We start from the raw sequence: 22,246 nt of genomic DNA on the forward strand, positions 1-22,246 counted from the left end.
CCAAGGAAAGCATCCTGAACTTTTCTTTGACCAGGAATTTGTTCAGGCCTCTCAGGTCTAGGATGGGACGCATCCCCCCTGTTTTCTTTTCCACAAGGAAGTACCTGGAATAGAATCCCTGCCCTTCCTGCCCGGGTGGTACGGGCTCGACCGCATTGGCGCTGAGAAGGGCGGAGAGTTCCTCTGCAAGTACCTGCTTGTGATGGGAGCTGAAAGACTGAGCTCCCGGAGGACAATTTGGAGGCAGGGAGGCCAAATTCAGGGCGTATCCGCACCGCACTATTTGGAGAACCCACTGGTCGGAGGTTATGAGAGGCCACCTTTGGTGAAAGAATTTTAACCTCCCTCCTACCGGCAGGTCGTCCGGTACGGACACTTGTAGGGCGGCTATGTTCCCATGGATCCAGTCAAAAGCCCGTCCCCGGCTTTTGCTGTGGAGGCGCAGGGGGCTGCTTAGGCGCACGCTGTTGACGAGAACGAGCGCGCTGGGGCTGTCCCTGTGCCTGACGAGGCCTTCGGGCCGGCTGGTTGTACCTACGCTTTGCAAAAGAATAGGGTGCAGCCTGCCGGGCCCGGGAAAAACGCCCGCCCGTGGGGGCGGGTGCTGAAGGCGCCCGGTGGGAGAGCTTGTCGAGAGCGGTTTCCCGCTGATGCAGTTGGTCAACCATCTGCTCGACCTTCTCACCAAAAATGTTATCCCCCCGGCAAGGGACGTCAGCCAGTCTCTGCTGGGTGCGGTTGTCCAGGTCAGAGGCACGCAGCCATGAGAGCCTGCGCATCACTATACCTTGGGCCGCAGCACGAGATGCCACGTCACAGGTGTCAAAAATCCCCCTGGACAGGAACTTTCTGCACGCCTTCAGCTGCCTGACCACCTCCTGATAAGGCCTGGACTGCTCCGGCGGGAGCTTGTCGACCAGGTCCGCCAGCTGTTGCACATTGGTCCGCATGTGGATGGTCATATAGAGCAGGTAGGATTGGATGCGGGTCACGAGCATGGAGGATTGGTAGGCCTTCCTCCCAAACGAGTCCAGAGTGCGAGACTCCCGCCCCGGGGGCGCCGAGGCGGTATCCCTCGAACTCCGTGCCCTCTTGAGAGCAGAATCCACGACCGCTGAGTCATGGGGCAACTGGGGCCGCATGAGCTCTGGGTCAGAGTGGATCCTGTACTGGGACTCTGCTTTCTTGGGAATGGTGGGGTTAGTTAATGGTCGCACCCAGTTCCGAAGCAGCGTCTCCTTCAGGACATTGTGCAGCGGTACCGTGGAGGACTCTCTAGGTGGTGATGGATAGTCGAGGACCTCGAGCATCTCGGCCCTCGGCTCTTCCACAGAGACCACGGGAAAGGGAATGCTGATAGACATATCCCGCACAAAGGAGGCAAAGGAGAGACTCTCAGGAGGTGAGAGCTTCCTCTCCGGTGACGGCGTGGGGTCCGAGGGAAGGCCCGTAGACTCCTCGGAGGAGAAATATCTCGGGTCCTCCTCTTCCCCCCACGAGTCCTCGTCCTCGGTATCGGACATTAGCTCATGTAGCTGAGTCCGGTACCGGGCCCGGCTCGACGTCGAGGCACCGAGGTCTCGGTGTCGTCGAGCGGTGGACTCCCGCGCCGGCGGGGACGGAGCTCCCTCCATCGACGGGGACTCCACCTGCGTGGCGGTCGAGACCGGCACCGCAAGCGGCGGCGGTGTCGACAGCCCCGGCGCCGGGCTAGAGCTCGCCGGCGCCACAGTCATCACAGCCTGGCGCATCAGCCCTTCCAGGATCCCCGGAAGGATGGCTCTGAGGCACTCGTCCAGGCCCGCTGCCGGGAAAGGCGGTGGGGCCGGTAAGGGTGTCGGTGCCAGAAGCTGTTGGGAGCCAGGAGACGGCACCGAGGTGCCGGAACCCCGACGCGTCGGTACCTCCACAACCGACGGAGACCTCTCCTCTCGATGACGACGCTTCGGCGTCGACTCCTCTTCAGGATGCACCGAGGGCGTCCGGTGACGGCGCTTCTTATCCTTTTTCCGATGCACGTCACCGGCGCCGGAGGGCATGGAGGAGGAGGAGGTCGATCCCCCTCGGTCTCGAGGTACCGGGTCAGACAGGGTTCGGTCCCGTGGCTCACGAGCTGAGGGAGTGACCGGGGCCGACTGCCCACGCGGCCTCTCAACCCCACTCTCACCGGCGGACCGGCGGGCCGACGGGACCTGTTCTCCTGGGGTCGCTGCCATCGGTGCCGATGTCTCGGGCATCGATACCGGTACCGAAGAACCGGCCTTCGATACCGATGCCGTCGAGGTCGACGTCGAGGGGCCGGCGCAAGTTCCAAAAAGACGGTCCCGCAGAACTTGCCTCGCAACCTGAGTCCGTTTCCGGAGACCGAGACACAAAGCACACGACTTGAGATTGTGCTCCGGCCCGAGGCACTGGAGGCACCAAGTGTGGGTGTCGGTCTGCGAGATCGGCCGGCCGCAGCGACCACACTTTTTAAATCCACTCGGGACCTTCGAGGACATCGACGGAAAAATCGTGTCGGCGAAGTCAAAGTCGGCAATGGTGGCTAAAATCACACCACGAAAAAATTAACCGACCGAGCGGCCACTAGGCCGCAACGTGGCGTCCCCTCTAGAAGCGAGGGAAAAGGGGAGCGCGTGCTCCACACGCGCAAAATTCTTTTTTTTTTTTTTTTTTTTAACAATACAAAAGAAAAAGAAGGAAACCGAACGGTAATCCAAAAGCGACGATCCGCGTAAACGCGGTCGAAAAATCCGGCGGCTGAACAGAGAGAGAGGCAAACGCACAACTCTCTCCAGTCGCGGAAAAAAAGGAACTGGCGGGAGCGGTCGCGCACGGGCGGGAAGACGGCCGCGCATGCGCGGTGGGCGTGCCCTGCGTGCCGACCGTCCCGCGAAGCTTCTTTCCGGTTGGTGGGGGCTGCCGCGGACGTCACCCAGTCGTGAGAACAAGCAGCCTGCTTGTCCTCGGAGAAAAAATAAGTACCTGAATATATGTAAACTGCTTTGAATGTAGTTGCAACAAAACCTCAGAAAGGCGGTATATCAAGCCCCATTTCCCTTTCCCTATAGTAACTGACAGAGTTCCAAGGAAGAAGCGTGGCCTAGCCCAGACCTTGCATGCTGAAAAGTCTGAAGATTATACTTGAAGGAATTCCAGGGTTGAGGGCATGTAAGAGAGAAGACTGCCAAGGTAGGTTCAGAATCCCTTGGATGCTGAACGATGGTTATGAGTAATGAAGGCATTGTATATGGAAACGAGTAGACATAACAGAGGTGGACTATTGGAAGCGAGATTGGGTTTCAGAGACTTCCATGATGAGTACTGAACCCATGAGAAAACAGTCTTGTTTATTTACTAAGTTTTCCTTTTTGACCTTACACTGCCTGCCACCTGGAATATTTTCTGAGGGTTCCATGCCACCTTGCCAAGTCACACTATCACATCATTGTGGCAGTGGTAGGATTTGAGCTTCTGCCTCAAAGAACTTGACTTCATGCACCTCCAGGGCTTGGGTCCTCCATATAGCTGGGGGTGGGGGGGGGGGGGGGGGAGAGAGAGGAGGTTGGCTCTGCCTTAAAGAACTAGGGAAATAAATGAGTTTGCAAGCCCTGTACAAGTAGGTTTTTTGTTTTGTTTTTCTTTCTGTGGAGTTCAAACAGTGTTATAGTACTATAAAGCACCCAGTAAACTCTGGCCAGGAGGGGACAGAAAAGTCAACAGAGTGTGTTTGAAGGCTGTTATGCAAGCCACACCTAGCCAGGAGAGTGGCAAGGTAAAAGAAAAGGAAAAAAAAACGTTAAAAGTAAGAAGTCAAGCAGGCACCTGGAAGCTGTTCCTTACTTGACGGGCAGAGGAAGAGTATGTTTTGGAATTCACAGCAGGGTTGCCAGGTGGAAAATTTTTTTCCCACCCAAACGAGCCCAAAACCAGCCCAAAACCCGCCCAAAGTCAAACCCCGCCCCTGACACCCCACCCCCGCCGTCATCAACCCCGCCCCCTCCATCACCGGCCTCACCTCTTCCGTCACTGCCCCGCCTCCCCGTCATCGGCCCCACCCAGAACGTCACTAACCCCACCCAAAACGTCACTAACCCCGCCCAAAACGCCACTAGCCCCGCCCCCCGCGGCCCAAAAAAACCCCGCTGAAAGACCCCAAAACAAGCCCAAAAAACCGCAACCCGCCGCAGGCAAAAATTTCCCGCAGCGGGTCGCAGAAAACCGCCCACCTGGCAACACTGCTTCACAGTAAGCTACAAACTGTTGCCATGGAGATAGTGGAACAGAAGAAAAACAAAGCCAAAATGATTAGCAAGCTGGGGAGCTTACCTAATCAAGCACAGAATGTGCATCTGAATGTAATTACCAGAGAAGCTGGTTCTGGAGTAAGAAAAGCTCCCGTGGAAAGTGACACCAACAATTGCTGCTGGTGCTGAAGCAGCTAGGGAGAGCCACTACAGAGTGGACTGGAACCAGAGCTGCTATTTGCTGTGAAGGAACTGATGCCCAGATGCACAAAGATCCTGTTAAGAATCCGTCTCTATTTCCAAATTGGTAAATTTTGACCGATTTGGAAATACAGAGGGATTCACAAAGAGAATTGCATGCAAATGAGCTGCTCGTTGCTTTTGCGTCCCAGCTCATTTGCATGTGATATAAGGGAAGCCAGTAGGTGAGCTGAGCATGCGCAGAACAGTCAATCGTTATGCGTGGCTGCTCTGCACATGCTACAGACGGCTCTCATACATGCAGACAAGCTGCGTGTATGAGAGCCATAGAGGTAGCCTTTTTTTTTTTTTTTGCAAGCACAAAAGCACTTTTTTTTTTTTGTTTGGATGGCCAGATCTGTGTTGGGGCTCCCTGCCTCCCTGTTGCTGGCAAAAGCCTAGAATATGCTCTCTGCTGCTCTGGGCTGTCATTTTCTGTGAAGAATTAGCATCAGGGCTTGGTTCCACCCCAGCTGGTCCTGATACTTCCTTCTATTGGCTGGCTGACATCCTGGAACGCCCTATCTCCCTGAAGATGGACTCTCATTGGCTGGCTGCTGTCCCAACTCCTCCTCCCTGCAGGGCTTCCCTGATGATATCACTCTAGAGCTGTGAGCTGATTGGATCCAAACTTCCCGGTGTCCCCCTCCAGTAGTGAGTGGCCTGAACATCCCAGGCTGACACTGTCCAATTGGTTTAGCCCCTCTCTGTTCTGCTTCTAGCATGGGGATGCTGTTTAACAGACCCTTGTCTTCATTGCATTTTTGGTAAAGTCACCATTACTTTTATGCTTAATGAAGTTACCATTTCTTGCCAGTAAAATGTCATTTGAAAAAGCATAGCACGGCTTTCATACACACAAAGAAGCTGCGTATAAGCCGGTGTACTTTTTTTTTGTGTGTGTGTACACCATCTTCCCTGCCTTGTTTCTCCCCTTCTCCTACTTGCGATGATGAAGAACCGACAGCCTCAGACCTCCCGTTAAAACTGCCACAGTAAAGGTAGGGACTGCTTTTGTGCATGGGGTCTGAAACGGCTGTGCATCGCCTTGCATACACATTATAATAGTAACTAGCTCATTATAATGGCTTTGCATTCTGTTTTCGTTAGCTGCAACCATGACAGGAAAATGGCTCGGAGAACCCTTTTGTGCATGTCTCATTTTACTACTTGCTCGCTAAACCGGCTAGAACTAGTTTAAAAACCACGTTGCTGCATTAGGTTTAGTGCATCTGGCTGTGAGTGCAGAGCAAGGGAATACAAGATCCTAAGCTATGCATACAGAAACACAGTAAAAGCTGGGAAGCTGCAACTGGGGCAGTTCAAAAATCCGGTCTGGAGTGGGAGTACAGCCAAAGCAGGAGCTGGTTCCTGTGAAGGGCCAACTCAGTTAGTAAAACTAGAGGATGCAAAAATATCTAAGTAGAGGAGAAAACAGCAGAAACTTGATCTCAAAGGGGACAGCAGTTCCTAATACTAATAAGCAAATTGTTTCTAAAAGGGGAAAGGTTGATATTGTTGATTTTTGGAATAGGGTGGATACGCTTTGGTCTGATGATCACTAAGGAAAACACTTAATTAGATTATTGGGAATCTGTTACAGTTTCAGTATTAGATGAGATTGCTCCATCAAAAACTAAATGTAAAATTGTTAGGAAGGTTCACAAATTAAACTTTTACTAATAGAGAATGTAGGAAGATGGAGAGGTTAAGAAAGAAGAACCCTACTATATACAATAGGCAGAACTGGAGGTCAAAAGTTCATTTTTATAGGCAACTCTTGGTCAAAACAAAAAGGGAGTATTTTTCTAAATTAGTGGAACCAGATAAATTGGATACATCTAAATTGTTTAAACTGGTACATTCACTTTCCTCAGTTACTAATTGTACTACTAATATTGGAACAGTCCTTCCATCTGCCTCAGATTTGGCAACTTATTTTAAGGAGAAAGTATGTTCTATTCAAAATAGCTTACCAGATTGACAAGATATTGGTTCTTATTTGCATTGTAGAGACACAGATATTCCATCAGTATGACTATGGGAAGTTTTTAAACCAATAACAGCTATAGATACCACCAGGCTGTTAAAGTTTGCATCATCATTATTTTTTGTACAGTTGTCCCTCTTATTTAATGCGGTTCCCTAGCCCTAGAGCTTTATGTTTTTTTACTGATTGATTAAATGTGCAGTTTAAACTTGGTGGATTTCCTCTTTCACATGGGGGTATTGTTCTGACCCCAGTATTAAAGTACCCTAAAGGTAATTTGCTAGTTCTGACAAATTACAGATCAGTGGCTTCCATCCCTCTTGCTCATGAAAGTGATGGAGGGATGGGTAACTGAGAAGTTGAATTTCTTTCTGGAGAAGTTTCAATTATTACATGGATCTCAATGCAGGATTTCGTCAAGGCTTTCTGAGACTGTGGTCTGCTCTCTGGTGACATCTGATCAGAAGCTAGAGTCAAGGTCAAAGGTCTCTTAGTTCAATTTGACCTTCTAGTACAGTGTCTTGCTCCTTAACTCATTAGGGATTCCAAAGTTTTGGTTTTTTTTTAACTAGGTCATATAGGGTGTACTCTCTGACCCCCTGGGATGCAGAGTGTGTGGTGCCTCAGAGGTCTCCTCTCGCATCTTCATTGTTCAACATTCTAATGAAACCTTTTAGCAGCTTACTTAGATTCACTTCAGTTGCAGTCTTATATTTACGCTGATGCTTGGGTACGTTCATTCAGGCTGAAACTGAATAAAGATAAAACTAAGTTTTGTTGAATTGGTGCTCTGACCTTCTTGAGAGATAATCCCACTATTAAGTTAGATCATCCTATATAATAAAACGCACCTCCAACATTCTGAAGCTGACTGCATGGCTGAGACATTCCTGTTCTCTGTATCCATCTCCTGAATTGACATCACGTACTTCCGGGTTCGTCACAAGCAGAAGTGACCAACCACACGAGGTTTCTCGGCTTCAGAATGTTGGAGGTGCATTCTATTAAATAGGATTGGTCAGTTCCTTGAAGCACAGCCATAGCTCAGCGTCCTGCACAGTAACGCTCAGACACCACAGAGAGAGGAGCGGGCCAGACACCAGAGAGAGGGGGGGGGCCGGACACCAGTGAGGGGGGGGAGGTATCTCTGTTGCACACACACTCTCTCTCTCTCAAAGTCAATGTCTTTCTCTCTCTCACTCTCACACACTGTCTCTCACACACTCTATGTCTCACACTGTATCACATTCACTCTCTATGTGTCACACAGTCACTCACACACTCTCTTGGTCTCATACACTCAGTCTCACAGAGAGTCTGTGTCTCACACACACTCTCTCTCTCGCGCACACTGTATCTGTGTGAAACACACTCTCTCCCTCTCTCACACTGTCTCTCACATACGCACTTGCACACACTCTCATTCTCACACACACACTCTCTCTGACACATTCTCTCTCTCTCACACACACACACACACACACACTCGCACATTCACTCTCTCTCTCTCATACAGTCACTCTCACATACACTATCTCAAACATACACACTCCGAGGAAAACCTTGCTAGCCCCCGTTGCATTTGTGTCAGAAACGGGCCTTTTTTACTAGTTTTGAAATAACTCTTGACTCAGATCCTATAGTTTTAGGTGTGGAATTAGACAGTCATCTTTCTCTCAATATTCAGGTTAATAAGGTGGTTAGTAAATCCTTTTTTATACTCACTTTGGGTCATTCGTAAATATTTTGAACCACTGACTTTTTGCCTAGTAGTGCAGCCACTGTTATCACTACTGGATTACTGTAATTCCATCTATACTGGCTGTTCAAAATCTTTAGTAAAGAGGTTGCAAAGAGTACAGAATGCTGCAGTTTGGGTCATTTTTTGAGTAAATAAATTTGACTCTCTCTGTCCTTATATGTCACAGTTACACTAGCTGCCGGTGGAGGCCAGGTTACAATTTAAAGTCCTGGTGTTGACCTTTAAGGCTTTTCATGGAGATTTCCTAGGTTATTTGATTAACCATTTTGAGTTTTTTGCTCTTTTTAAATAGGAATCATGGCAGAGTCACCAGAAATCTTTTTTTTTTTTTTAGATTTTCCCTCAATTTGTAAAGTGAAGATTATGTGTCTTTTCCAGTCCTCACTGTCTTATCAGGCAACTTCTAGCTAGAATTCTCTTCCTCTTTTCCTGAGGCATATAGAACACTGCTTTGAGTTCAGGAAATGGTTAAAGACTTATTTTTACAGAAAATATGTTTCTAATTCATAGATGTTTCTTCCTAGGATTTAGACTGGGATTTTTGTACAATCATCTGGAGCATGATCTTCTCGATGTTATCCTCTTAGAACTTGATGGTTGTAGCGGGTTATAAGACCTTAACGCAATGTTGCACAGAACCTTTTGCAGTATTCTGCCATGCCAGAAGCTGAGGATGCCAACCCCATACCTTATATGGGCCAAAGATGGTGACCATACCAGCTTCATGTCCACCGAGTCAATGGAGGGCAACAGCAATGGTAACAGATGGTAATGCAAAGTCCCACCGGTTGCTGCCAATACTGACTCAGTGCATTACAAAAGGTTGTGAAGAAAAAACTCAACTCCATGTCAGTGACTAGAGCAGGTGACAGAACGCTAATCAAGTGGCTGCAGATGCTACAGTAGAGGTATAGAGGCAGCTGCTGATACAGATGGAATAGTAAGGAGCTGAGTGCTGCTGTAACATGTACACATTTGATACAGTAACTAGCTGCCGCCACTCCAAATGGACCATGCAACCAACTGCTGCTACGCATCTGGTCGCAGACATAGGAAAAAAAATTTCACGATGAACTGTCACCACCTACGCAGATCTAAGGAGCTTGATATTGCGGAGGATGAACCACATTCTGGGAATAGACGGCACCTCCCTCCTGCCACTGAATACTGCCAAAACTATGCTAAGCAGTTGGCTTCTGCAGCCACCGAACCCATACACTTCTGGCTAAGCTATGTCCGATAGAAGGCAAGAGCTGCTACAGTCGCACCATGCGCATGACTGGCGCTGAAGAAGCTGTAAAACCAAGTGCTGGTGCTGCAGAAGTCGCACATCTGAACAGGGCCGTGCCAAGAGTCTGTGGCGCTCCCCTGCAGATGATCAGTTGGCGCGCCCCCCCCCCCCCCGCAGATGAACAATTGGGTGCCCCCCCCCTCCCCGTGAAGGTGATCGCTGCCCTCCCGCTCCCTGGGCCATGTCCCAACTGCCAGCCATCTCCCCCCCCCCCCCAAGATCCCTTTTAAATTTACCTCCGGGCAGCGAACGAAGGCGCAGCGTCAGTGAAGGAGGCGGCGCTCCCGACGTCTCTAGTCTTCCCTTCGCTCAATGTCCCGCCTTCTTCTGACGTCATTTCCTTGACGTCAGAAGAAGGTGGAACACTGAGCCAAGGGAAGACTAGTAGAGACGTCGGGAGCACCGCCTCCTTCACTGACGCTGCGCCTTCGTTCGCTGCCAGAGGTAAATTTAAAAGGGATCTTGTTGGGGGGAGAAGAGGGCGGGCAGTTGGGACATGGGAGAGGGCGAGGTAAGCATGGCGCGGCGGGGCGCCCCCCAGAGGACGGTGCCCTCCTGCCGTGCTTACCTCGCTTACCATGTTGGCACGGCCCTGCATCTGAAGGGCTAGAGCCACCGAAACTACATGCATGTGTCTCATGTAATCTGCAAACATGAGCTCTAGGAAGCAAAGTGTTTATCACAAAGGTGAGGGGCTGCGTATAACTCGAGACTACCTCTACTTCGTAATACATAGGGTGACTGACTAAATGCTCATTCTGCACCTGGACTAGCTTGCTACACACCCTAACTTAGATTAGTTCCTTATCTCTTGTTTAACTATCCAATGAACTTGCCTGAGTTTAGCTAACCACCAAATTATCCCAACTGACTCTGTACCATGCACCTTGTTCCCATTATATATCTCCATTTGGTCCCCCAGCTAAATGGTAAGCCGTATTGTAGAAAATCTTTAGCATCATATCTATGTTAGTTGAATGTTCTAATGCGTGCTTATTAGGTGTATCATTAGTATTATATCTCTGGTATTTGAATTGCACTGCTGTTAAATGTGTATATTTTTTATACTGTTTCATGGTAGTTCTATTATTAGGTTTCAATTTACTGTTTGCAAGTTTGCTCATTTATTGTATTTAGTTTATTCTTGGTTATTCTACTATTGTTATGCTGCTAACAAAATTGTAAGTTTTATGTTAAACTGTACCTGCTGTACACCGCCTTGGGTGAATCTCTTCATAAAGGCTGTTAATAAATCCCAATAAATAAAATAAATAAATACCCTTCCTGAAGCAGCTATGTTGGCAGTCCTCACCTTTACATAGACAATAGGACCCCACAAAGTTAGTTTTGGTTGGGCGTGGACGGATCCTCTTCCAGGTCTTGTCCTCTGAGCTCCTCTGCCGAGCAAGGAGAACATCTTTCTTACACTTGTGCTCCAAACCTTCCTTGTGCATGTAGTCAAGGGCCTTTGAACCTGTAGATAAAGAAAAGGACACAAAGAATTGTAATAAAAGGACAACCAGTGGAAAGATTCAAGCACTATGTCAAGATTCAGGGCTCACTTAGAGTGTAGACACCAGCTAGAAAGAAAAAAAAGTGACTTGCCCTGGGCAGGACAGGGCAGGATTAAGGTATGACTACTATTAATTCCTATAACACAAACATGTAAGAGACAGTACCTGCTCGAAAGACCTTACAATCGTATTCAAGATAAATAGGACAAATAAGGGCTTAGGAGGTTATTTATTGTGAGAATTATTAAAGCAGACATGGGAACAGAACAGGTGAATAAGGGGGTCAAGAGTTAAAAGTAGCCTCAAAAGGGTGGGTTTTTAACCTGGATTTGAATAGGGCTGGAGACAAAGCTTGATGTACCAACTCAGAAATTCTGTTCCAGATGTAAAGTGCAGCAAGATGCAAGGAATGGAGTTGGTGGAGGAGAATAGTACAGATAAGAGTCGTACCTGATGAGCAGAATTCCTGGGGAGGAGTGTAGGGAGAGGGGCTTGTTGGATGTGCTTCAGTTAGCCACCTCTGTATTCCTTAATCCAGCTGTGGTGTGAGCGAGGCACCCAGTTACTGGCTGAGCGTATGCATAATTCCTATGAGCTTTCCCCTCGTTACCCTCACTTGAATCCAACCTTATCTGCTTTCCTTTACTAGTACCTGGTTCCTGCCTCCACCCCTCACCCACTGCAACTGATCTGTGGCAACAGGAAAACCGGTGGGTGCTTGTTTCATTGCTGCCACTTGGTTTGTCACCGACCACCAGCAGCTTGTTCAATGAACTTAAATGGGTAACTTATGCATTTAAAGTTAGGACTGCTAGAAACGTCTACTGTATCTGGATAATAGTGCAACATCACTATTTTTCACAAAATTGCATTTATAGCTGGACAATACAATTAGCAGTCCTAACTTTCTTATCCCCGTAGTGAGCAGAGTATGTCAGCTTTAGGAAATGTAGAAGCAAAAATAAACCAACAGAGCACCACTAGTGAGTCACTGTCTCTCCTCAAACCATGGTTTTGTTTTGGTTTCTTTAACAGAATTAAGACTTCTAGCATTTAAGATGCTATCTGAGGTGGTAAACTAGAAAAGAAACTGCTACAGGAAGAACAATGTACAATTTTTGAACTAAACACTCAGGGCCCCTTTTACAAAGTGGCAGTAAGCCCAATGCAGGCTTACCACTCGCTAAAAAGGAAGTAGTTCCCATCCCCAGAATGCCGTCATATCCGACGCTACAAAAATATTTTTATTTTTATTTTTGTAGCGCCAGTGTGTACCTGGCGGTAATTGGGCAGTGCTGTTCGCTGCCTGGTTACCGCTGAGTTAGCGCAGGAGCTCTTCCCCTCCCTGAAATGACCCTGCTGCCCATTATGCCAATCATTGACCCCTGATGACGCATGTATAGCGAAACACGATTCGTGTAGGGTCAAGACCGAATGGGAGCATCAACAGCAATGTTGTGTGGATTATTTGAATCAACAAGCCTGCACATTGGATTGCTTTGAAAGATTATGAACAATAGTGGAAGACTCAAAGTACAATAGTGGAGTTTTCAACCAAGAATTCATTGTAAAGAATCAACGGAAAGACATTGTGAATCAAGAAGTATAGTGTGGATTACATAAGACTAGTGGACTGCAGTAGGAATTAAGAGCAGAGGAAAACACGCAGTGGACTTGCCAACTGGTGGCAGAGAATTGCTAAGAAAAGTACTGAGCCTTTAAGTGTGGAATTCAATGAAGTGCAGGTTATTGATGTTTTTAGAGGTGAGATGTATGATTGAAAATAATTGTGAGGTGTGTGTGTTATGTAAGCAAGAGCATGTGATATGTAATGTGTTTCAGTAAATTTTGTATACAGGTTTGAGAAAATGTAATAAAGGAGTTAACATATATCCTAGTAGCTTATCAAACATTAGTTTAGGGACAGAAAAAAAAAAGATGAATAATGCCAGCAAGGAAAATATCACTGTACTGCATGCCATTCCCACACACACAACTGGACTCCGATTCCACTAGCACCACACCAAGGGGAGAAACCCTGTAATGCCACAGGAAAGCAAGTGCTCAAACCCAGTTCTGAGAGCCACTTGGTTTTCATCTCTACGATTTCCGGTCTTATCCCCTTATGCCCGAACTTAAGAGACTATGGCAGCGGTTCCCAAATCTGGTCCTGGAAGCACCCCAGCCAGTCAGGGTTTCAGGATATCCACAATGAATATTCTTGAGAGAGATTTGCATGCATTGTCTCCACTGAATGCAAATCTCTCAAATGAGGGCGGGACCAGAGCTTGAGAGACACAAGCGAAGACCGAAGGCGCGCCGAGCGATGACCACGCGTTTCGCTGCAGCTGCCGACGCCTTTTCAATTTCTGAGGAGGAGGGCGAGCGCTGGTGCTGAGAGGTGCTGGGAGGGCAGGCGGGCAGCCTGGCGGCTTTTCGTTAGTTGGAAGAGGGAGGGAGGGCGGGCAGCCTGGTGCCTCGTTGGTTGGAAGAGGGAGGGAGGCAGGCAGGCCTGGTGCTGGGTGGGTGGGAAGGAGGGAGGCTTAGTGCCACTGGGTGCTGGGTGGGAGGGAGGCCTGATGCTGGGTGCTACTGGGTGGTGCTGGGAGGGAGGGAGGCAGGCCTGGTGCTGGGTGGGTGGGTGGGTGGGAGGGAGGCTTGGTGCTACTGGGTGGTGGGAGGGAGGCCTGGTGCTGGGCGGGAGGGAGGCCTGATGCTGGGTGCTACTGGGTGCTGGGAGGGAGGCAGGCCTGGTGCTGGGTGGGAGGGAGGCTTGGTGCTACTGGGTGATGGGAGGGAGACCTGATGCTGGGTGCTACTGGGTGCTGGGTGGGAGGGAGGCCTGGTGCTGGGTGCTACAGGGTGCTGGTAGGGAGGAAGGCCTGGTGCTGGGTGGGAGGGAGGCCTGATGCTGGGTGCTACTGGGTGCTGGGAGGGAGGGAGGCTTGGTGCTACTGGATGGTGGGAGGCAGGCCTGGTGATGGGTGCTACTGGGTGCTGAGTGGGAGGGCGGCCTGGTGCTGGGAGGGCGGGTGGCTGGAAATTTGTGGCTGGAGGGGAGAGGAGGGTTGCTGGACATGGATGGAGGACAAGAAATGAAGAAGAAAGGAGGAAAGTAAAGAAATGGAAAGGAAGCCCTGGAAATGGAGTTAAGAGAGCAGCAGAATCAGAGACAACAAAGGTAGAAAAAATCATTTTATTTTCATTTTAGTGTTTGGAATATGTCCAATTTGAGAATTTACATCTGCTGTCTTATTTTGCACTGGGTATACTGGAGCTGTAACAGCTTACAGAAATGATTTATAATGAAAAAAAGTCATGTTATTTTTTTCTCCTATACTAGTATAATATTTTCAATGATGTCTGTTTATATGCGCCATGGCTGGTGTAAGGGGTGTGGCTATCATAAGGGTGGAGTCATATGTGGTGACCCCGCCCATAATGAGTACCAGCACTTTGCGATGAATAATTCGATTTTGGTTTGCTGTTTGGGCACTCGGTCTCTGAAAGGTTCGCCATCACTGCCCTAGACAAAGGAAACAAAGGAGAATTACCACCATTAATTCGCACACACGCTCTAGGGGAGTTATAAAGAGCTTGAGTCCAATTCCTAAATCCAGACCCAAACCACTCCCTGACCACACCTACGACCCCAACTGCCTCCCCTCCTCCTCCTCCATACACACACCCCCTAATTCCTACTCCCAACCCATTATCTAATAACAGCAGTACATCACTGGTACCCAACCTATAGGAATCGGGGTAACACTAACAGACCCGAACAAATAAATCAGGTAGCTCCCTGAGAATTCTTGGTCTTGCTGGTAACTCTCTTCCACTTTTGAAGCTTAGCCCTTGTGTTGGAACCCATGTTGACTGGTGGGACTACAGTGGTCGTCAAACCAGCCCCATGCAATATCTTTCAAACATCCGATAACAGACGAATCCGATGTAGCTTACCCTCCACAGTAAAACAAAGTGCAAAGGGGAAAGCCCAGCGATATGGAATTTTATTCTTAACCAACACTTCCAGTGCTGGTTTCATGGCACGCCTCTGAGTCAGAGAGACAAATCTTGGAACACCGCCACTTTAGCTTCATTGTACTCCACAAAAGGAACCTGGCGTGCTCGTTGCAGCACTTGCTCTTTGACCAAAAAAGAGGGAAAAACAAACTATAATATCCCGGGGATGGTTGTCCACTGGTTTCTCCAAGACCCTGTGTGCCCTTTCAATCGCCATATCCTCCGACCCCAGCAATTTTCCACAAACCGATCTCACAATGGTGGCTACATCCTCTTTGTCTCCCGATTCAGGGACCCCGCAGAGGCGGAGATTATTTCGACGACCGCGATTTTCTAAGTTGTCTATTTTATGCTGCAAATCTTCATAGGAAGCCAGCATCAGTGTTAAACAAGCCTCTGCCCCACTCAGCTGTTCGTCATGTCCATCCATGCGAGCCTCCAAATCCTCCACAAGGCCCCCCCACTCTCGTAGGTCCACACTTAAAACAGCCATTCGCTCCAGTATTTCCTCCTTGGAGGTCTTAATTTCATCCCGGATTTCCATTAGGCACTTTGTTAGTTCCTTAGATAGACCCCGGGTTGGAGGCACTGAGCATGCATCTGTTAAAGACCTAGCCAAGTCAGAGTCCGAATGCGAAAGTCGAGCCGAAGAAACATGGCGTCTTGAGGCGTTACTGGCTGGCTGAGCACGCTGCCTCTCAACATCTTTCCGCACCACCAACATGATCACCTGCAGACAGACCAATTCAATTCCCGAGACCTGCTACAAGCACCAGAGGAGGAAAGAGCACCAAATCAGGCCAGATGATCGCTGATGCAGCTAATTTGTTAGAGAGGACGCTTCGGAGCTATAAGATCAAGCAGTCATCAAGGTCCGTGACGTCACTTCTTCCCCATTTATGCTGTGTTTTTAATAATTTTATCTATGTTTTTAGACCCCTGAGGAAGGCATTGTGCTGAAACACGGCCTGTGTAGAGTCTTTGTGTCAGCATATTTTGGCAAATAAACTCTTGGGATGCTCTTACTCCTTGTTTGCCTTGGCCATTTGGAACTCTCCTCACTTTCACCCTCGTTGGTTCTGTTTTACACCTATACGATTAACATCCAATTATGGACTCTTTTGTAAGGTCTTAAAATTTTATTTGTATACTTCGTAAGCTTAATCTCTTGATAATCTAATTTGATTGGAAGTTGGAAATTATATCTAGTCTTGCTGTAAGCTGCTTTGAATATGTGGTAAATGTAGTATAAAAGTCTTGGAATAGAATAGAGCTACTAGATGTACACAGCGCTGGAGTTTACAACGTATTCAAGACAAATAGGGGAAACTTCACTGGCTCCCACTCAAGGAACGCATTACGTTCAAGATCTGCACACTTGTTCACAAAATCATTCACGCAGACGCCCCAATCTATATGCTAAACCTCGTGGACTTGCCCCCCAGAAACAACAGAAGAACATCCCGCAAATTTCTTGATCTACACTTCCCCAGCTGTAAAGGACTAAAGTACAAGCTGATGCACGCCACCACCTTCTCGTACATGAGCACCCAGTTGTGGAACGCACTACCCACAACCTTGAAAACTATCGACAAAACAACTAATTTTCACAAATCTTTGAAGACACCTTTTCAACAAGGCATACAAAGAGAACACATAACCGTACAAACATTTAAAAGGTACATGGGAGGGGGGTCAAGAGAGACAAGGGGAAATGCCTAGTGGCCGGCTGGAGAGGGGACAGGAGGGAGAGATGCTAGACTATTTTTGTGGAGGTGAGGGGGGGGGGGAAGAGAAGGAAAATGCTGGACTATTTTTGAGGGTGGGGAGGGGGGAATGGAAAGTAAATGCTGGACTATTTGTGAGGATGGGGGGAAAGAGAAGGTAAATGATGGACTCTTTGTGAGGGTGGGGGGATGACAATGTAAATTCTGGACTATGTGTGGGGTGGCAGGTGGAGGTAGGCAGGGAAGAAGGTAAAACGCTGGACCATGTATGTGGGGGTAGGGTAGAAGAAAAATGCTGGACCATGCTTGGGGTGTGCCTTGACTTGACAATTTTAATGCAGGTTAAGTGTGCTATGAAACAAAAAGGTTGAAAATCTCTGCACTAGTGGAACGCTCCAGAGAGAGGAATGGTATTTTCATACATATAGCATGGGTATGTTATATGAAGGTTGTTTTTTACACATCCACAGACCCATTTGTACCATTATATACATTAAAATATGGTAATTTATTTGCCTGCAAGAAAGTAAAGGTACAGAAAAATATAGAAATGTGAAGTGATGCCCTGTGGGGGCGCACTTTTTAGGACTAGGCCACCGCATCAAGGACCATAAAATCAGAATGCTGAAAGGAAACTAACACAGTCCAGAAATATAAGATTTTAAAACGATCAGACACTTTAGAAGTGATAAAGAAGCATGAGTAAGTCCTATTTAGGTGAATTATTTTTCTTTTGAAGTTAAAACAAGTATAACGATCAAGCCATAACACTCATACAGAAAATACATGGTGAAGTCAAATTGTGTGAAATTTATGAACTGCCTACCTTGGACCATAGATCAGGACTTTCATTTCTACTGCCTGTCATCTTCTGAACACCGCCAAACTTGCCCATCCCCAGCCTCTGCCTTGCAGACTAGCACTGAAATACTTTTATGATTCACTTCTATGTTATAGTAACAATTGGGTCAATATTCAAAGCGATTTAACCAGCCAGAAACGGCTCCTGCCTGGTTTAATTGCCTGTTCATGTCTAACCAGTCATTTTCAGCGCTGCTTAACCAATTAGTGCTGTTGAAAATGAATGCTTAGTACTTAAAGCAAAATCGGCTATTTTGGGAGTGTTCCGGGGCAGAGTTGGCACTTGCCGGTTAAGTGCCAATATTTTGCACTTAATCGGCCAAGGTCACCACATAAATAGGATCATATTTAAAAAAAATATATATATATACAATCTTTTCTTCATAGCTGGTTAAATGCTGAATATTGCACTTAAAACCAACTATGTGTTAGCTAGCTCTGCAAACCCAGAAATTCAATGCTGAAGCCCAGACAGAACCCGGAATTAAATTTGCTGAGCCCCACCTGCTGAGTATCAGGTCCCACGTCCTTTGCTCATTCTGAGAAAAGGGATTTTAGCTACCAAGAAATTTAATCAAGGCAGGCCACTAATTCTTTTTTTTGTTAATCTTTATTTTATCATCATTGAAGAGAGAGTCCTTGATGCAAAAGGTCCTTGCAATAGCACGGAAGAACCGAAGGGCTCTTTCAGAAGTGACTGCCAGCAGCTGGGAGGGTGGGGCACTGTCTGACCAAGTTAACTCAGAGTGATTCTTCAAGAAATAAACACACTTTCACAGCACAGCAACTGCGACTATCAATCAGCCAACTGAGCAGACACAAGCAGAGAACACAGAGAAGGCAACCTCAGAGTTTAAATTTTACACAGCAATTTCACACAGAGAGGCACTTTCCTGCACCTCACATTGTCTCTTTTCTTTTCTGTGTCTCTTGTGACTACTCACATCAAAATTTTGTTAGGTGTCTCTGACACATACAGTGTCTCTTGTTAGATACCAGACAGAGGTGCGCCAGAGGGGTGTGCATGGAGGAGAGGATGAGGTGGCATCGCCTTGCATTTTTACCTGTTTTCTGATAACACTGGTTACATGCCTGGCTGAACTCATAGGTTGATGCCAGTGGGTTTTTCACAAGAAGTGCCAGGCCCGGTATGGCTGTGGAGGGCAAGTATGGCAGAAGCATGTCCAGACTCATATTAGCCACACTGTTCAAACTGGAAGCACTTGCCTGCTGAAATACAGACAGACAAATTCCTTCAATATCAGTAATAATATTAAGATAAATAATACATTTAAAAAGCTACAAAAGTTCATCTGTGGTTAAGAAGCAGTTTCTTTGAACAGGACTGGCAGGAGGAGAATTTAGCCTACAACTGCTATCAGAAAGGGTGTAAAATGGGAGGAAGGGGCTGCAAAGACCCAATGAGAGCCCTTTATAGGGATAATCTCAAATTTGTGGAAAGAGTTAACAAAATACAATTTTATCACTCTGGGACAAATGTCTAGAAACCGGAGAGGAGAGGTTCATATGTTCGTTAACACTTCCTCAAGCGTTTCTCATCACAGTACTCAGGCCTGGGCCTACACCTTATTCACAGTTTCCATAATTATTGGCACTGCCTGCTCAAGGAGGGTGATAAGAAGTGTCAGCCTAATGGATACTGTGAACTGCCAAGGAAAAGGGGGCTCCATTCACCACTCAGGCTCCTGTCGGTAGAGGCTGGGAATGCAATTAGCCTATGGTCTCTGGAAGCAGAGAGCGAGAAAGAAATTGAGTGCTGCTCTTACACCGACAACCAGTGATTGCCACAGAACAGCACTGGAAGGAGCTCTTTAGAAAGCTGCATCCCAAGCACTCAACCACAGGAGGATGCTGCAGTACAAGGCCTCTATGTGAAAGGAAACACACAGGTGTGTATAAGGACAACAGTTTTCTCAGCTTTATAGGTTACAATCAGTACAGAATACTTCAGCTTGGATTTCCATATATTTGGAGGAGGCGCTTTCCAAGGGTCTGAAGGTCTATTTTATAATCAACTGAAGGAGGGTGGGGGAATTGGGGATCCTAATTTTAAGTTGTATTACCAGGCCACTCAATTGTGTATATTGACAGTGACTCTCTTAGTCTTCAAAGGCTTGGGTCCTGAGCAAGCCTGGGTTGGCAGTACACTGCCCTAGACGGTGGTCTGGCTCCCTAAGGGAAATCTTGGTATATTATCAAAGATAGTTCCACCCAGTATTGGTTTCCCTCTTGAGTTCCTGGGGTGTGTTGTGGGACAGATTTTTTTTTCTGATAAGATTTAATTTTTTGTAAATGGCCATAAGCCGGGCCCCAGGATTTACACCAGAGGGCTCATTTTCAAAGCACTTAGCCTTACAAAGTTCCATAGATTACAATGTAACTTTGTAAGTCTAAGTGCTTTGAAAATACGCCTCCAGGTCAACCAGATTTTACTTATAGGGTATGGGAACGGCAAGGACTTTGGACCCTGGGCCAGATGTGAGAGGAGGGGGGACATGGTACTCTTCTCAGAACTGCAGGATGAGTATGGGCTTACCACTAATCAGAATTTTCAATACAGGCAACTGAGAGTTTTTGTTCTCTGTAAAGAAATTGGGAAGAAATTGGGTTGGTTGAAACTCTCCTTGAGAAAGCAATGAAAAGGGGTGGAAGCACGGAATCCACACCTAGAAACACCTGCAACAGCCAGCCTTTAAAACAAAAACAAAAAAAAGCCAACTGCCACAGGCTATCAGGTGGTACTCATCAAAATTACTGATACATTTGGTCTTTGCACCTTTGACTCGCTTTTCTGTGCAGTTATACAGCTCATTTATGCTTTGGTCTCTTTCTTTTAAAGAAGTGCATTTTTTTAGAATAGCCAATACTACCTTTTCATCTTTATTGATACCTTTCTGAAAATATTATGCTTCTCGTAGAAAACGGAAAACTTTGTTTGGTAGATTGTGATTTGAGTTCCTGTTTTTATTTATAATGTATGTTTGTATCCTTGTTTAGGTTGTAAATAGCAATGGGCTGTACTTGGGGGATTATAGCGGTCAATAAGAATCCTATTGATATTGATAAGCCATGTCAGCTATTTGTGCTGTCTAACTTAAAATGGATAAAGATAAGTAGAAAACAGCTGACAATTGTGGCTATCGCACCCTCCCACCAATGCCTCTGACCCCTCCATTTTCTATCCACATAACTTTTGACCACACATCATAGAAGTTATGCATTAGCTGGCCCCAAATATAAAAACAAGATTTATGCGGTTAACGTCAAAAGAGAACTACATGAATCCTTCTGTACATCATCCTCTTTTTTTTCCCCTGAAATTCGGTACTGGCATTATTCTGTTTCATTTATATGCTCTATTACACTATGGTATGTTTGCTTATCTACTCAGAACCTTTTGCTGGAATATAAGAAACGTATTTTAAAATAATAAAAGGAAAATATTGATATAGAAATAAAAGAGAAAATACAGGGCGAATAATTTATATTCTTTCTTGTGAAAGAAACCCTAGAGAATTAATCTAAGAAAATACTTGTATATCTACACAAGGGCTTCCAATTATGGGTTATAACTGCTACCCCCCCCCCCCTAAAAAAAAATAGCGCTCCCCTGTTGGGATCCAATGACCTCCATCAGATGCTCAAGGACAAAACCACCAAGATGGAAAAATAGAAACACTCCATCTGTCAGATGCTGTCATGGCCAGATGACATTACTGAAGATGGTTTTTCTTTCCAGCAGCAGAAGTTGTGCTTTGGCTCCTACCACTCAGGAGCTACAGCTAAACAAGGCATGCAACTGAAACCCAGATATAAACTGGGTCAGCAGAAAAAGCTCAAAGGCACCCCTAACTGGACACAGACGAAATACTGGCTCAGAAAAAAAAAAAAGCAAGCCAAAAAGGCCCCTCCAAGGCCAAGGGATCTCAGAATAAAACTGGCTCAGAAGAAAAGGAGGCATATTTTCAAAGCACTTAGCCTTCCATAGAAACCTATGGAACTTTGGAAGGCTAAGTGCTTTGAAAATGAGCCCCAAGGCCTCCACAGAAGGAATTATAGCTCAACTGAAAACTAGCTAGAAATAAAGTCAAGAGCTGTGGGAGGAAAGGGGTGGTGGTCAGAGAACACCACCAAAACTCATCCGCCAGCAAGGCAAAGCCTAGGTACTGCCAAACTGAACAAAACAAAGAGACTGCAGAGCACTGCCAAACCAGAGACTTTGCCATTTTTTTTTTGTTTACACAAGATAAGCAAAGATGAGGCTCATCTCCCAGGAACTCAAGGCCCATACACAGCACCAGGGGCCAAGGTACAAGAAAGGACCTCCAGAAACAGAAAGGGCCAAGGAACCAGGAGGTATAGGGAGGGGAAATGGGGAAGGACCTGGCCTCCCAGTTTTGACACCCCTGGGGTACAATGTGACCCCCCCATGGGCCACAGCCAGCAGCCAAGAAGCCCTGGGAGAGAAGCTGACAAATAAGGAGCCAGAATGAATTACAAACACTGCTGACCCCAGTAGCTCCCCCCCCCCCCTACCCAGGACTAGGAATCCCCAGGCCTAGCAGACTAG

General features: G+C 47.0%; 1 protein-coding gene across 5 annotated transcripts in view; it reads right to left on the bottom strand.

The window, feature by feature from the left end:
- ZC3H7B (zinc finger CCCH-type containing 7B) overlaps nucleotides 1-22,246 on the bottom strand; it is a 187,356-nt gene that overhangs the window by 82,092 nt on the left and 83,018 nt on the right. For 4 of the 5 annotated variants that reach the window (XM_030210471.1, XM_030210487.1, XM_030210456.1 and 1 more), the window contains 2 exons: nucleotides 18,720-18,885; nucleotides 10,843-11,004 (listed from right to left, as the gene is read on the bottom strand). In XM_030210471.1, the coding sequence (XP_030066331.1) occupies nucleotides 10,843-11,004; nucleotides 18,720-18,885 (328 nt within the window). The remainder of the gene's footprint in view (nucleotides 1-10,842; nucleotides 11,005-18,719; nucleotides 18,886-22,246) is intronic. The other variant, XM_030210479.1, reaches the window with a different exon arrangement.

This window comes from Microcaecilia unicolor, chromosome 1 (assembly GCF_901765095.1).
Source record: "Microcaecilia unicolor chromosome 1, aMicUni1.1, whole genome shotgun sequence".
Lineage (NCBI taxonomy): Eukaryota > Metazoa > Chordata > Amphibia > Gymnophiona > Siphonopidae > Microcaecilia > Microcaecilia unicolor.